Genomic DNA, 16,879 nt, shown 5'->3' on the forward strand with positions numbered 1-16,879 from the left:
TTCGAGCCCTTTGTCGGGCTCTGTGCTGACAGCTGGGAGCCTGGAGCCTGCTTTGGAATATGTGTCTCCCTCTCTCTCTCTGTCCCTCCCCCAATCATGCTCTGTCTCTCTCTCTCTCTCAAAAATAAATAAATATTAAAGTAATAACAGTAAAAAAACAGAATAAGAAGACTGGTCTCTCTTGCCCACCACACAATAGATCCAGGGGTGATTTTCTGCCTTCTTCATCTGACTCCTGTTGTTAAACCTTATGAAACTAGAAGAGAATGTTCAAATAAAGGGGAGGAAAATGTTGAAATCTGTATATCCCTATCGCGAAACTCTGAAGGCTTCTCAATTGCTGCATCTAGTCAACACTGTCATGCCACCTCTTTTTGTGGCCAAAGGGAGCCAAGATGGCAAAGCTTTGAAATTAAGTGGAACTGACCCAAGACCACCCCCTTTGTACATCTGCTCAGATTCCTAAACCAGAGCAAATCCCACGACCTGAAGGTAACTGAACCAATCCTCGCCCGTAGGCATGGAGTCAGAGCAAACCAGCTACATGTAAGAGGAATGAAATAAAAAACATGCATCTTTTCTAAGTAAGAAATTTATTTGATCAAATGACAATATATGAAGATATTTCAAACCAGAAGGCTCTATTCGGACAAAATGTAAATTGATTATAAAGTAAATGGCATCAATGTAAATGGCACCTAAAAACAGAAAGAGCGAGTTTCCTATAAACGTGTCTGTATAAAGTATTAATAAAATCCTCGTGTACTTTAAAACTAGGTTGCAAGTGTAACAGAATAACCTGTAAATAGTACTTAAAAGCAGGTTTTTAAAAGGACACAATATATCGTCACACACAAGGTATTTGGGGCTTCTATGAGAATCGAAGAAAGGCTGTCAGTGAGAAAACGTATCATAACTGGAGCAAAACTGAAGCCGTGGCCACACTGCAACCTTGAGTTCCCTACACAGTATTCTATCCTCTCAGGTCCTTGGGAATTTGAATCGAACAGGTGAGAATTTCTAATCACTCTGGTTGGGAATCATGAGAAACAGAAATTGGGAAAACAGGGTTGGAAAAAAGGAAGGGAGGGGAGACCGAGGCAGGGCAAGGTCAGAGGTTTCTGCAGAGAGGCTTTAGAAATGTCCAAAGAAATGGATAAAAGAAATAAATAACTGCGACCCCTTGAGGCTGCACTGTGGGGTCTGCTGGGAGGAGGGCGCCTGGCATTACGCGGGCATACAGGGACTGACCTGCGTGCCAAGTGCCTGCTGGGCACTACCACACATGCACCGGCATCACAGTCTTCCCTGGAGGCTGGAGTCATTGCCAGGGTGCACCAGGGACAAGGCAGAATGTGTAGGTTACAACTCTCCCCGAAGACTTTTTCTGGCATCCAAGAAGCCCCGTCTTTGGGGCCATGACAGGACCCAGAAGGCAGAAATTAGCAGCTCCGAGTTATAAAATCAGAAAAGCTTCAGACGTGTGGAAGGAGAGCCAAACATGAAGAATTTGGCATCTGCCAGTGCGTGCGAATTAGCAGCAAAGCACAAAGGTGTCCAATGACAAAAGGACAATTGAACTAGATAGAGGGAGAAGTGGAAAAGATCTCAGAAAGCAACAGTTGGTAACTGACCATTATATAGCACCCATTATTACTAATTTAAGATACATAAACATCATTGAGTTTCTATCTAGTACCTCTGCTATTATTTTATAAATAGAAATATGAGGGCTTTCAAAACATTACAAATGACACATATATTCTGGTATAAATGTTACACTCCTGATTCATACAGTGGACTCAATGCTACAATTAAACATAGTAGATTTGGGGTTATATATAGAACAATTTTTGCAGATCATTTTCTGAACCTTGGTCACACAGCTAAGTGGACACCAAAAAACACAGGAAGCATCTTAGTGGTGGTTTTGGCAGCAAACATGTTTTTTTTGTCTATGTATTTATGCCTTATACAAAGATACGCTTGTTCACTTGTACAAATGAATTCAAAGTCATCCATAGGAGATCTTACACTTAACACTGTTCTGTTTTCTTATCTTGCTTCTTTGCTATCAAGTCTATGTGGGAGGGCTCCGCAGTGGCTTGCGTCTCCTTTTCCCCAAGTCTCACTGTCTTGAGAGGTGTGTATTTAAAAACAGTTTCATGTTTCCCATTCAGGCTAAGTGGCCCTTTTCAGATTCCTAAGCTTGAGATTACAATCTTTCTTTTCAATAACACGGATGTATGTGCACGCGCCCACATGGATTTTAATAAAAACAGCAAATGAATTCACATCATCTAATTTTTTCAGTGTGCCTTTAAAAATGTTTGTTCCCAGCTTCACAGGAAAAAACCTCTAAACACATGCAGGTTGATCATGAGAGATGACCCTTTCCAATGTCTGAGCTTGACCAAGTGAGATATACCTGAAGATGGGTCAGGCTAGGGAAACCCCAAGGTTCTGTGAATCCACAAGAACATTAAAAACACGGCCTCAGCAGAATCTAAAATTACTTTCTATTCAGGGAAGGATGTAATTTCTAATTACTCTATAGAGTGATTTTGTAAATGAGTCTTCGGCGTGTATAAACTAAATGGTCTACATGACCTTACTCTAACAGTTAGAGGAAAGCAGTTCTAACGCCATTACGTTATAGTTATCCACACATGTGATCTCGGGCACCACAAAAAGACTTCACCCGAATGAATCTTTACAATCTTAAAGCCAAGGCTAAGTCGTTCATCTGTGCTTCTGTTCCCCAAAATAAATTCATAATGTAGAAAACTGACGAGGCCACTCTAATAGGAAAGTGAAATCAGCCTTTCTACTGTGATGTTAATAAATCAACATTTGATAAAGACGTTAGGAGCCAAATTCCCAGCCTGTGGAGATCTTCTTAGTGAGTGGCCGAGCATGTAAATTTAACTCCAGTGAAATTACTAAAACAATTAGCCTCAAAAAAATGGATTTAGGAAAATGAGGTGACCCCAGACTAGCTTATCTACCTTCTCTAACAGAAATCACCTCTTGGCAAGAGATGTTGTTTTTGGCTCAGCTCACTTGAAAATAATTTCATTTGCAATTTTTCTTAGCTATTTAATATAACAGGGGACTGACTCAAGTTGGTTCTGGTGGATAAAATAAAATCAACATGATGTATGACATAGCATAGCCAATGAATGGGCTTCACCCAACTGAGTGCCACAGTCACACTGCCCTGTTTGACCGATGATTTCAGCAAACTTCTCATCTCCCACCATAAACACCACTGTTTCCTGAAACATGATTCTAGTAGAAAAGAGAGATCTGGAATCAAAGCCCTCACTGCAACATCTAGGTTGGGTGCCCATCACCTGGCTGATGGGGAACTGTCTGCCCCCAAACCTGTGTTCACATTTGGAACCCTGGCACTGGGTATCTGGCAAACATTTTAAAAAGACATCGATTGCTCTGGAGGAACAGTCTGAAACCTCAGAATACCGACCAAAGAGTAAAAATTGCTCCTTCAATCACCTCACTCTGTAACATTTGCTTGGCCACTTGACTCCCTACCCCAAGAAAAGCATTCCCCACACCAGGGTGTGTGGGACAAGATGGCCCCAAATCACAGTTTGGCCATAGGTCAAACTGAGCTCAGAATCCTTCCATCTGCTATCTTTCCAGCTTTGGGTTTCAGACCCGATTATAAATAGCATGATATAAGGGTAATGTGCAAAGTCTGAAGAGTTTTGTTCATTATGAAGCTATCTACACAATGCTCAAATAAGTAAGGGGATCTAGTAGAGTGATGTGTCTGACTTGGGAGGGGGAAAAACAAAAACGAAACACATAAAAAACGCCAGTCAAATCACATCTTTCTTTAAAAATTTCCAGCTAAAAAAATCAATTGAACAAGGCCTGAGAATCCCTGCTTTCTAATGCCATCTCAACCTTGGTTTCAAACTTACACTTTCGTTAAAACTATCAAATAGACAACCCCATTGCCACAGTGGAGAAAAAAACGTGAGGAAAATGAACCACAACTTGGAGAAAGTAAGTGAAAAGGCATTTGCATTGACAGAGTGCTAAGTCAGAACAATAATATATCTAGAAAATACTGTGAAAATATATATCTCAAAATAGAACTAGGTTTAGTCAGAAGGCTCAGTAAAACAACTGCTTAAAAAGCTGATCAATAAAAAGGAGAGCGAAAATAACCTTTGCAGGTTTTGACCTTTCCTTACTTTCCTACCCACAGACCACCAGTGCTCAAGCAGAGTGATCAATGAGTCATGAAGAAGTGCTGGTATTTTTCAGGATCTCTTCAAGACAGTTTCCATCTTGGTAACTTGGCCCCGCTGTCTGATCAAGGCAACTGATGGATTTTGAATGTATTTGGAGACGCGGGCTCAAAGACCTCATCGTCATCTTCCACCCCTTCTTCTATTGGTTTCATCTTGGCAGAGCCCCGCTGGTGTGGGGATGGCACATCTGTCAAAGACACAGAGAGAAAAACCACTTAATGGACAGCCTGCCCTGATGTTGGTGTGATGTGTCAGTTATTATCTCCAAATGGAAAGTAAAATTTCTGGGAATCTATAGTTGGCACCGGGAATGCAACTTCTCTACAGATTGTATTTGCGGTTCAATATTTCAATACAACAACGACGTCAAGAAATGATTCTCAGTCATGAGAACACGCGTGGAATGGATTCCACTACACATGCTTGGATGATATGAGCTTCTCAAACACACGCAGTTCCCAGTGGGCTGCCCTAATGTCTGATTAGGACTCAGAATGCATGTTTCTGCATTAATATCATACATGGTGACTTGAGTTCCTCAAAAGCTGATATAACTCCTAATTTCCACAAAGAATAGTTCCATCCTGAAGCTACGGAAGCTAACACCATCTAGAGCACCACCTAAAACAACAGTTCTTGCTACCACCTTCCCAGTCACTTCCTGGACTGATATGGGAGAGGGAGAGGAGGAAAGTAGATGAGAGGAGAGGGTGACAGGGACAGGGGAAGCAGATAGAAGAAAATACAATCTCAAGTAGCAGATGGGGCAGGAGCATCCCTAAAGCCTTGTAGGATGCCCTTACATCAAAGGAGCTAAGTAACAAACGACTCAGGAGTGCCTAGGTGGCTCAGTCGGTTAAGCATCCGACTTCAGCTCCCGTGGTGATCTCGAGGTCCATGAGTTCGAGCCCTGCGCCCAGTTCTGTGCTGACAACTCAAAGCCTGGAGCCTGTTTCAGATTCTTTCTCTCTCTGTCTACCCCTCCCCCACTCACGACCTGTCTCTCTCTCTCTCTCTCAAAATAAACATATATATAAAAAAACAATAGTCAGCCCCTCATTTGTCCATGCATTTGTCAAATGTTCATTGAGCATTTACCACATAAGAGACACCATGATTGATGCAGAAAAAAATACGGTTTCAGAGTAAGAGTAGAAGTTACTACAAATAGGTACATAGACTTATCAAGGTGTTTAATGGACAACTCCCAGGACAGCATAAACTCCCTTCCACACAGTTTCCAAATTCAATGTCAGGATTTGTTGCGTCAGGGTCTCATCGGCCCCACCCACACTCGTGTGGCCCTCTTGCTGTCCTCTAACGGGATGGAACGGATGGAACGGTATTCTGTCAATTAACCAATGCTGAACTCTGGCGGGCTGTGAGGTTGATAATGGAAGAACAATGGGTGAAACCCGACTTTCCAAATAGCTGGTATAGAGCAAGAGAGGATAATGGAAACTTGCTAAAACAGGAAGAACTGTGGTAAGAAATTTATCAAGATCAGCTGTTAATCCCTGGCAAGAGTCAGCAGCAGACAATAGGGCTGAGGAGGAGGGGGGGGCCAGCAGAACCACACAGCACAGGGGCAGGCAGCATGCATAGTGGTCAAGGCCCAAGGATCAGAAAACACGTCTGGGTTCAAAGCTCTGCTCTGCTCCTTCCTAGATGTGTGACCTGCACTCCATTACTAAGCCTCTCTAGGCCTCAGTTTCCATTATCCGTAGGAGGGGATATTCCCAGGACCTGCCTCATGGCGTTGTTGGGGGATGAAACAAAATAATCATGTGATGTGCTCAGCATGGTGCTGGGCACACAGAGAATGCCACTGGATGTTTATTATTAACTGCATAGTCCCAGTCATGCACTGGGGAGATGCCACTCCCAACAGCCACATCATCCAACATAAAAAAGATATTAATTACACTGGGCTGGACTTTGCTTTGGCTAATGTGTTTGTTGGACATACATGGAAACTTCATTTTCAAGCATTTATAGTCAATTGAAATACTAAGTTTTCTGAGCACCTAGCTCAGTCAGTAGAGTGTACGACTCTTGATCTCACGGTTGTGGATTTGAGCCTCACATTGGGTGTAGAGATCATTTAAAAATAAAATCTTTAAAAATAATAAAAATAAGGAGTCTTTTGAAAGACAACTGCTGACATACACTGTAGAAAATAAGCCTCTATTAAAATGTTCCAGAACACAACTCTGTCATAGAGCAAGCCCGGCAGAATCTCCCAGGCAAGCTCTTTTTATCCTTTTTCATGCAGAGGACAACACAACCACCAAACATGAGCTTTAAATGGCATGTATACTCAGATGGCAATGAATGTCTGAGCTTCAAGTGTGAGCTTGGGCAAGTTACTTCACTTCTCGGTCCCTCAATTTCCCCATCTGTACAATAGGAATAATGCTATTAATCTACTTCATATGGTTGTTAAGAGGACTAAATGGCTTAATATAGTATATCAACTTGTATAGTATACATACAAGTAATAGTAATAGTAATATAGTATTTTAACTTGTATATAACGACTTGTGTAGTTCTTACATCAGTGCCTGGGATGTAATAATCACTTTGTCCACTTGTAAGTCAATAAAATGAGTGATTAATATGGTCTTTGGAGGAGAATGGCCTAAGGTAATTAGAAAACTTGCTAAAATTCATTATTGCCTCTAGGAATGGCAAATGAAAAGAAGTGGCTCGTGTACTCAAATAGGGGTTTGTGTTTCTCAATCTAAACTGTCCCGAGGGCAGTAAAATTGTCTTAAAAAAACTGGCCATGGCCTTCATCGTATGTCTAGCTTTAAGTAATGATCAAGCCTCATAAAACATTAGCTTAGGCTGAGTTTCCACAATCAGATCAAAACTCTCAGAGCAGGGGTGCCTGGGTGGCTTAGTTGGTTAAGCATCTAACTCCTGATTTCTGCTCAGATCATGATCTCATGATTCTTGAATTTGAGCACTGTGATGGGCTCCGTGCTGATCCACGGAGCTATTTGGGATTCTTTCTCCATCTTTCTCTGCCCCTTCCCCACTCCCAATGTCTCTGTCTCTCCCAAATAAATAAACATAAGAAAAATTTTAAAAAGATAGAAACCAATACTTCTTAAAAAAAATTTTTTTTTCAACGTTTATTTTTGGGACAGAGAGAGACAGAGCATGAACGGGGAAGGGGCAGAGAGAGAGGGAGACACAGAATCGGAAACAGGCTCCAGGCTCCGAGCCATCAGCCCAGAGCCCGACGCAGGGCTCGAACTCACGGACCGCGAGATCGTGACCTGGCTGAAGTCGGACGGGTAACCCGACTGCGCCACCCAGGCGCCCCTAAACCAATACTTCTTTAAAAAAAATTTTTTTTAAAGACTTATTCATTTTTGAGAGACAGAGAGAAAGAGAGCACGAGTGGGGTAGGGGTAGAGAGAGAGGGAGACAGTATCTGAAGCAGGCTCCAGGCTCTGAGCCATCAGCACAGAGCCCAACGCGGGGCTTGAACTCAAAAACACAACATCATGACCTGAGCCCAAGTTGGATGCTCAACCGACTGAGCCACCCAGGTGCCCCATTTAATTAAAACAAAAAAAAATATTTTTAACAAGAAACCAAGACTTCTGATTGGTACTACTCCCATAATAAGGCAGCTTCTTCCTACGGTCTCATTCTTGTCACTCTTTCTCTCTCTCTCAAAATAAATAAATAAACTTAAAAAACCTCTCAGAACAAACAGCAAGATGGCATATCTAAGAGTATTAACCAAATCAATAATGTAGAGCATGCGAATGTAACTGTATAACACACATAACAGAAACACACCCCGTGTGTTTTGACTGGGGAAGTAGGACTAATTGATCTGGTTTTTAAGCCCATCTATCAAACCAGGGGTGACATTCTATAGCATCCTGTGGCTGCTATCTACATGTGGGCCAAAATCTTATCTGCCCTCTCAGCTCCATCACCAACCGGTGCATTTTCCTACTGAGAGAGAATAAAGAGGGGACCCAACACAACTGGAAATGACCTGGTGAAAACCTTCTGAGAACTTTCAACTTCTCTGTGAAAGACTTTATTTGGTCCCCACTACATTCTCCTCAGCCAAGGAAGAGCTGGGGTACTTACTACATAGCATTAAAAAGACAGTAATGCCGGAGTCACCCACAGTCCTGGGGTGACACTGAAATGTGTCCAAGTCGGGCCTCCTTCCCCTTCCAGTCCAAGCTCTGGCAAACTCTCTGCTCCCCAAATCCAACCCACCCTTTCCATGTTCTCCTCTTGCTCTTCTCCCTACCTGGAATGGCCTCTTCACTTCCATCCCTTCCTGTCAAATTCCTATCCATCCCTCACGATCAAGGTCAGACCCCACGTCCTTCCTCTGGAGTCTTCTGTAATTCCTTGTGTGGGGAGAGTCTATTCTCTAGAGACCCACAGCTCTTCCACATTCTGTATTTCTTTGTGATCACAAGTACGTGACTCTATCCCTTACTGGAAAACAAGCATGTCGAGGGCTGTAGAAGTGTTCCCTCCTGCAGAAGTACCCCACACATAGCCAGGTCCTTGATGATTACTTAGTACAGGAGAATAATTACTTAGGACATGAAACTCCACATGGGGCCTTCAGAAGGCTGATCCTGAGGATGAGGGAAAGATACACGGCCATCACCTTTAATGAGTGATGGGTCAATTTTCCACTACACCAGTGGGGAACCACCAGCATTCCTCAAGTGCAGACTGGTCTCCTGCTACAGTAACCCACTACGAATGACTATATTCTGTGTCAGGATCCCTGAGGCAAATCATTTTCATATAATTGACTCAACACCAGTGCTTATAGCCCAGGTTATAGCACGTGCTTATAGCATGGGCAACAGAGTATATAGCTTGATTCGACAGTGCTCACAGCACGGGCAAGAGCACCATCCCCTCAGGTAAACATCAATAGGCTTGGTGGTATCATCACCTGCCACAGAGTTTTCATACAATCAGCAAGAAGAGCCCCTGAATGATGACAAGGCACTAGAGGCTGGGTTAAATGTTAGGGAAATAAAAATGGATCGGTTGGGATCTCTGACTCGATATTATTTTATTTCTCAGGAACTCAGTGCGCTTTTCAGAGCAATTCATGCTCACCACATCCATGTTATTTTTCTACTTTATACTCAAAAGGGAAAGGGAAGACAACCCGGACAGCCCGAGAAAGAAGAGTGGGGAGGCTGCTGTGGATGAACACCTTCCTCACCAGCAAGTGAACCCCTCGGCACAATCAGATTCTGACAGGATAAACCAGGTGGCCCTAACAGCCCTGCTCACATTCTTTTCACAGGATACTTGATAGACTCTCATTTCAGGCTTGGTGGCTGGGTTGGCGCCCACAAGCCCCTCTGGTCCTAGCACCGACCACGGTGCCCTGGAGCTCTCCCATCACCGGCAGGTGCCTGGGAAGGCAACAGGAATTCAGCCTGCCTTGTAGCTGCTGCAAGCTACCAAGTGCCAGCCGGACGCCTGAACCCTCAATAGGAATCAGGGTCGCAGAGAGAGTGCCCATGCTTTGTCCCAACCCCAGTTAGCCTGAGCCTCTTGTGCCACTGAGGGCCAAGGGTGATGTTCACCTGGTCTAACTGCAGATGTGTCACTGTCACGGCCAGGAGAAAGGCAGGCTTTAGGGAGCAAGGAGCTCACCTGCCCTAGACCTGATGCTCTCTGACCTTGGCAGGAGAACTGCTGGTTCAGTGGAAAGACTCAGTCACCATTACTATGCTGCTAGAAAGAATTTCTTTGTCCACTAATAAGTTCAAATCCAATCCGGAGTGTGAACAACAACAAAACCCCTAAAAACTATTTTTAAAAAAACAAAAACAAAAACGAGAGGGGGGGGGTGGTATTCTGCTTCAAGGGAACTATCTTAACATATCACAAGTTGAACATTAATAAATTCTTTCTACAAGTTTGCTTGGTTTTTCATTAACTTTATGCACTGATGTATCATCAGAAATTTGCCCAGAAGGCCCAACCTTACGTAGAGGTAAGAATGTGGGGAGAGGAGAGAGGAAGAAATGGAGCTTATCTTCACTTAAGTGCTTTTTCAAATTACTTTTGCCCCTCAAGGACATTACTATGAGGTACGTGACCTCTGTACAATGCTTTACTTTTCAATTTATTTCAAATTCTAGACAGGCAAATCATTCCATATCCATAAATTTTCCAGAAAACTGATTTTTATCCCTCTTCCGTTAAAACCACTTTTACAGCTGGGAGACAGAAGTGGTTAACTACATCCTTTGGATTTTTTTATAATTAAGAAGAGATAATTAGCATTATTTTCTGCTATTAGCTATAATCATCTTCTACTTGGCTCTGGGTGCCAGTTAACACAATTTATTATAAAACTATGTAAAACAAATAGTCTCAGACTGAGCTGCAATCCAGATTTTTCTGGTGTGAAATTGTTAAACAGTTATGTCAAGAGTTGCTGTTGCTTGGGGATGTTTCCTATTGCACCCAGTGGCAAAAAAATCTTCTGTCAAAAAGACTTCTACACCCCTTCCGTAGATCCCAGTGCACCGAGAAGGCACAGTCAGTGGAGCAGAACTTCCTCTGAGCTGTGCACCACTTTCAATGTGTTCAGCTGAGAGAGAGAACGGCAACATCAAGCAGCAATCCTGAGCAGAAGAAACAAAAACTCAAACTCAAAAATAGGGGCTTTGAGCAAATGTAGAAGATGGAGGTTTAGAAGAGCCCTGAACCAAACAGTGGCCCCTTGCACTCATGCCAGATCACGGCGGGTGACAACACTTGTGGAAGATTTGGATCTGGGAGGCAGTCTTTCCTCAGCAGACCTGTTCAGATAGCAGTCAGGGCCAGATCCTAGTTGAGGAGGACAGGAGTTTGCACTGAGGTCCACTGTGTATCCTGCAAGTATAAGCACGTCATGGGGCTTAGCCTGCCCCACCAGACCCTTTCCTGTCTAACATTCCCAAAGTAACACAGGAAGCCTTTTTACATCAGGACCAGGGAGATCTTATGTAACAATCAGTCAAATTCCGGTATCCAGAGAAGTGAAAAATTAGGTAAGAGAAATTACTTTTGACAGAATTCTGTCCTTATTAGGCTTATTCTACTTCGGTGTGCTTCTAATTACATGAGGACCTGAGGGAACCTCTTAGCAAGTCAAAGTAAACAGACATATTTGTTGTTCTTAAATTCAGAGTGAAGGTCACACCTGTTTCAGAGAATGAATAAGCAATCTCAAGTTTGCTTTTCAAATAAACAGAATATCATGATATGAAATTTGTCAAGTGACTTTTCTCTCTGCTTAAGAAAGAGTTTTTAAAAAGAGAGAACACTTTTGTAAACTATCTAATATAATATTATACGACTTTTTTTCCCTTTCTTCTGTTAACTTTCATGACATTTTCCTCGTTCCTTTCAAAGTGTTCTTATTTTTTATTATGTTTAACCATCTGGCCAACTGCTTTAGCAAGTAATTAAAAACCTTACAAAGGGTTTAGAATTTTAATTAGATTATACAATTTTTGATGAATGGGGATAGGGAAGGATTTAATGGTTTCTTTGCTAGAGAGAATTATCATCCTGTTTCTTGTCTTGCTTAAGTATATCATAGTATTTTTTTAAATTGAAGGATTGTGTTTGGATTGAAACTTTCTGAACAATAATGATGAAGGTTAGTATGGTTTTCATACCTAATTTCCCTTACAGAAACTCAACACCAGCACTGAAAACTCAAGCAAAGAAGTGTACAAATTATGGCAGATAGATCAAAGGAGGTTTCCATGAAGTTTTCTCTGGCCCAAGTGATCATTCCCAGATCAATTTCTAACTACTCACATGGGTGGTCAGGGCCCTGAGCTGCACGTTGTGAGCAGCCAGGGAACAGTGGAAGTCCTGTAGCCCCTTCTTGCTCACAAAGAGAAAGCTGTAACATCATGGTGATAGTGGATAAACTCAGAACAGGAAAGGCAGTTCCAGGATGGCACCTGTGCATAGACCCACAGAACAACCAGTCCAAAATGAGATTGGGAGGTTCTGTGAGGAAGGTGTCTGAGAAAAAGGTACACAGAAATGATGTACTGAGAGAGTAGAGATATAAGAAAAAAAAATACAAGCATGAGGAAAAAGAAAGGCAACTAGAAATATCTATAAAGACAGAAAGCAGCATGAAAAGGCATGGTTCAAATGTGAAACACCTACTCAGACTTTAAGAAGTAAATTGGATTTTAACTCAAAGACAGAATGAGCAAGAAGCTAGAAGATACTAGGGATATGGTGAATAAAATGGCCCCAAAGCAAGGCAATACAAAATCTTCGGGGGAGAAAAAAAAAGGAAGGTCAAAGTATGAAGTAAACTGTGATCGATTTATATGCTGTGTGGGAAAGGAGAATCCATTTGAACTTGTTATTAGAAACAGTCTCCTTTGAACAGGAATCATGAGATTGAAACCAAAAAGAAAGAAATGTAGTCATAGCCCACTATTTGGTTCTAAATAAAGCATAATAAAGTCAACACTGTTTATTTGCTTAAACCTTGCAAAAGAAATCACAGAGAAAGCAAGGAAGACCTTAGAATGGTTAAGATGGTAAATTTGATGTCATGTATATTTTATGACAAAAATATTAAAAAAAATAGATAACAGAATATATTTGTTATATTTAGAAGTTAAGGAAGTTTTAGAAATTTTTAGTGTTCAGAAGTTAAGGAAGAGACTCACAACAATGTAAAGGTAGAAGGGGAAAGAATAAGAAAGGGTAGAGATGCTAATGTCCTCACCTCTAAAAATGCTTCAGAGAGAAAACAAAATGGAGGTTTAAGTGTATCATTTACTGTTACAAAAGTATATATAATAAAAGAATAAAAACTAGTGATATAACCATATTGGGCAGATGGGCAAAGGGAAGTTAAAAGTGAGCTCAGTTAGGGGTGCCTGGGTGGCTCAGTCGGTTGAGTGCCCGACTTGGACTCAGGTCATGATCTTGCAGTTTGTGAGTCAGAGCTCCCTGTCGGGCTCTATGCTAATAGCTCAGAGCCTGGAGCCCGCTTTGGATTCTGTGTCTCCGTCTCTCTCTGCCCCTCCTCTGCTTGTGCTCTGTTTCTCTCTGTCTCTCAAAAAATTTTTTTAAAAAGTTAAAAAACATTAAAAAAAATAAGCTAAGTTAGATTAGTAGATAAAGTTTAAGTGGATATATCAATAAATAATAGGGCCTTATTTAGCATTTTGGACAAATATTGTTCCAATGTGATTGCTCCTAGGGAGCAAATAGGTTGAAGGGAGGCAGTTCTTTCCTTTGCAACATTTTTTTAAATTTTACTATTTGTTGGGGCGTCTGGGTGGCTCAGTCGGTTGGGTGTCCAACTTCGGCTCAGGTCATGATCTCGCAGTCCGTGAGTTTGAGCCCCGCGTCGGGCTCTGTGCTGACAACTCAGAGCCTGGAGCCTGTTTCAGATTCTGTGTCTCCCTCTCTCTCTGACCCTCCCCCATTCATGCTCTGTCTCTCTCTGTCTCAAAAATAAATAAACGATGGGGCGCCTGGGTGGCACAGTCGGTTAAGCGTCCGACTTCAGCCAGGTCACGATCTCGCGGTCCGTGAGTTCGAGCCCCGCGTCAGGCTCTGGGCTGATGGCTCAGAGCCTGGAGCCTGTTTCCGATTCTGTGTCTCCCTCTCTCTCTGCCCCTCCCCTGTTCATGCTCTGTCTCTCTCTGTCCCAAAAATAAATAAACGTTGAAAAAAAAAATCTTTAAAATAAATAAATAAATAAATAAATAAATAAATAAACGTTTTAAAAATTAAAAAAAAAATTTACTATTTGTTATCTGTGTGTGTATATTAACTTGTTAATTTTTAATTTTTTACTAAAAGCTGAAAAATGTGCAATGGTATAAAATCGCTTGGCTGTCATTTTACAGATGAGAAAACACTGTGTGAGGATAGAGGGCAGCGAATGGATTGGTGATGACAGGAGTTCAGGAGTCACAGAGCATGGTCCCTACTGGCTGGGGGACCAAGAAGCCAGAGAGAAGTGTCCAATTTCTCAACCCTAAGAGGGGAAAACACCACACCAACCTGATTGGGCGGTTGTGAAGATGAGATGAGAGCATGTATGAACGTGGTCAGGATGTGGCGGCTGCCACAGCAGTGGGTGAGTACCCCTAAACAGATTATCTCTCCCAAATGGATATGGATATTTGTACGGTAAAAGGCAAAACAAGAACTTACAAAAAATTCAACAGGTCTTTGTTTTGGGGCTAGCCCAGTGACCTTGAGCCGGTTACTTAACTTTCCTAAGCTGCTCTTTACTTATGTACAAAGTGGGGGCACTGCTTTTCTCTAGCCCTCTCGGTGGATCTGCAAACTGTTCCCTGGGTATTCCTGCTGCCTGATCATATCTCCTCTCTACCTCTCCACAAAATTCATGGAAAGCTTGTTGTTTATATGTGCAGAGCTGTTCACAAGGGGAATGGAACACAAATTGAGTTGAACAGGTTATTTCATGAGACCAGCCTGGAAACTAAGAATTCTGTATCAGTTTTTTGTAACTTTCCAGGTAAATGAATGGGTAAGATAGCCGAAAGAAACTCATCATGTCAGATGTGTTGCTAGTCTTTGCAGATAAGAACATTAACCAGATGCAAGCTAACTTAAAGCAAATTTGTGCAAGTAGGTCTTATGAAATTAGTAGATTGTCCAGAACACCATGTTGCTATTGATAACAACAAAACAATCTGAAAAGACTTGTTCTCAGTAAGAAATATCTCTCTAAATATGTTGTAGTATCTTTAAAACTCCTAAATTTATAAAATTATATTACATTATTAAAATTATAACTTCTGAAAAAAATACACAGTTTAAACTAACAAAACCTTTCAAAGACAAGTTCCAACAGACTGCATTGTCTATACTGCCTCAGAATTTAAAAAACAAACACACAAACCAAACAATAGGTTATTTAACCCCAATTAACAAAAACAAAGTTCTACAACTTTTAAGGAAGCATAATATGCTCTCCTGTTGCCATGACGATGCCTGTGCTCAGCGTCGCTCGTCAGCGATGGACCTGCCCAGTACAATCGATCTGTGTGTATGTGTTTTCTACACCACGTAGGGAGCTAAGCCTCATAAGGAAGAGAAGATGGCGAGGCACGCTGAGGAGCACTTGATCCATGAGCAGAGAGAAGAGAGCTTCTATCCACATGAGGGCATGAAATCCTTCCCACATGTCCTGGACGTCTTGTTCTTTCCTGTCCTTCTTTTCCCCAATCATGAGACAAGTAAATGAAGCAACAGGAAAGTGAAAACAAGTTAAATTAATTGGATTACAGGCTACTGAATGAACAGGTAGGAAGCATTTTTTCTCAGACTATCTCATTACTTCACTTTCTTGTCTTTAAGGATCATTTGAAGTGGAAGGCAGAATCTGTGTGGCAGAGTCGAGATCTTGCTCTGGACTTAGCATCATGTGACATGTGTAAAAATAGAGCGCAGCGTAAGAAATGGGATCAGCTGCAATTTTGTTTCGTGCCTTCACAGGAATCTCTGCCGGCCTGCAGATCCACCTACCAGTAGATGGGAAATACAAGAAACATCTTAATCACCACCACAGGAAGGCAATCAGCAAAATTACAGGCTGTGGGGAGGGAGTCCTACTCCTCACTACTTGAAGTAGTGAGTAGTTCAGAGACCAGCCACATCAGCATCGCTGGGGCTCCTGTTAAACATGGGGATGCCAGGCCCCACCCCAGTCTGCTGCAACAGAACCCCTAATAAAATCTCCAAGTGATTCACATTCACATTTACATTTCAGAATCAATGTTCTACAGGACAATCAAAACAAGACAAAACAAACCCTCTGCCCTGAGTGGCAATGACCCAAACAGCAGTTGCTCTGTGGCATCCCAGAGCGAGGAGGACACGGGTCTGGAGCAGCACCCTGTGTGCACCTGAGGGAGAAAGCAGTCCCTTCATCATAGCCAGAGATTTTGGAAATTGTTAGTGCTGCGTCTTCTAGCAAAAGCTAGTATATGTCTCTATGCAGGATTACAGTGAAGACTACATGTGAGTATGTACAGAGAGTACCTGAAAAAATAATAGCTACTCTTGTCCACAAACGTTTGCTCCCTTCTCCCCTCAGCATTCACGAAGCAGCCAGGACTGCTGAGAAGCTGCCATAAACGCCCCTTGTGCATGGCAGAAACCCGGAATGATAAGAGCATAGTCATTTGTTTTAGGGGCCTCACGTTCATGAAGATCTACCACATGCTCAAAAAGTGGAAAATTTTGTTATTTCAGCCTAATAGTCTTATGAGATTGGTACTGTGTTCTTTGTTTTACATAAAATGTAATCTGTAATCTGGAAGAGTGGATGGCATATTGATGGGTCTGGCAAAAAGAAGGCCAAAACAAAACAAAACAACAACAACAACAAAAACCCGAAAAACAAAAAACTCACACTTCAGGAATTCTGAGCTAAAACCTAAGAAGCAGAAACTGGTTTTTGATGAATTACATGCTAGGATGAATTAAATAATTCATAGTATCAATGATGTGGTCGAGTACTAATGTCTTTCATGAAACTGCGGGAA

At 42.0% G+C, this 16,879-nt stretch overlaps 1 protein-coding gene and 1 long non-coding RNA gene across 5 annotated transcripts in view; one reads left to right on the forward strand and one right to left on the reverse strand.

Moving 5' to 3' along the window:
• Nucleotides 1-574: 574 nt before the first annotated feature.
• The window catches only part of BVES (blood vessel epicardial substance), a 38,198-nt gene continuing 21,893 nt past the window's right edge, over nucleotides 575-16,879 (reverse strand). For 3 of the 4 annotated variants that reach the window (XM_019831030.3, XM_006931912.5, XM_003986413.6), the window contains exon 8: nucleotides 575-4,473. In XM_019831030.3, the coding sequence (XP_019686589.1) occupies nucleotides 4,349-4,473 (125 nt within the window). In that variant the 3' untranslated portion in view covers nucleotides 575-4,348. Of the gene's footprint in view, nucleotides 4,474-14,432; nucleotides 15,854-16,879 lie in introns of those variants that run through there. The other variant, XM_045057888.1, reaches the window with a different exon arrangement.
• Nucleotides 10,291-16,840, forward strand: LOC109499808. The gene is made up of 3 exons (XR_002157317.3): nucleotides 10,291-10,405; nucleotides 14,207-14,439; nucleotides 15,690-16,840. It is a non-coding gene; the product is annotated as an uncharacterized LOC109499808 (long non-coding RNA).

Source organism: Felis catus, chromosome B2 (genome assembly GCF_018350175.1).
Source record: "Felis catus isolate Fca126 chromosome B2, F.catus_Fca126_mat1.0, whole genome shotgun sequence".
In the NCBI taxonomy this organism is placed as follows: domain Eukaryota; kingdom Metazoa; phylum Chordata; class Mammalia; order Carnivora; family Felidae; genus Felis; species Felis catus.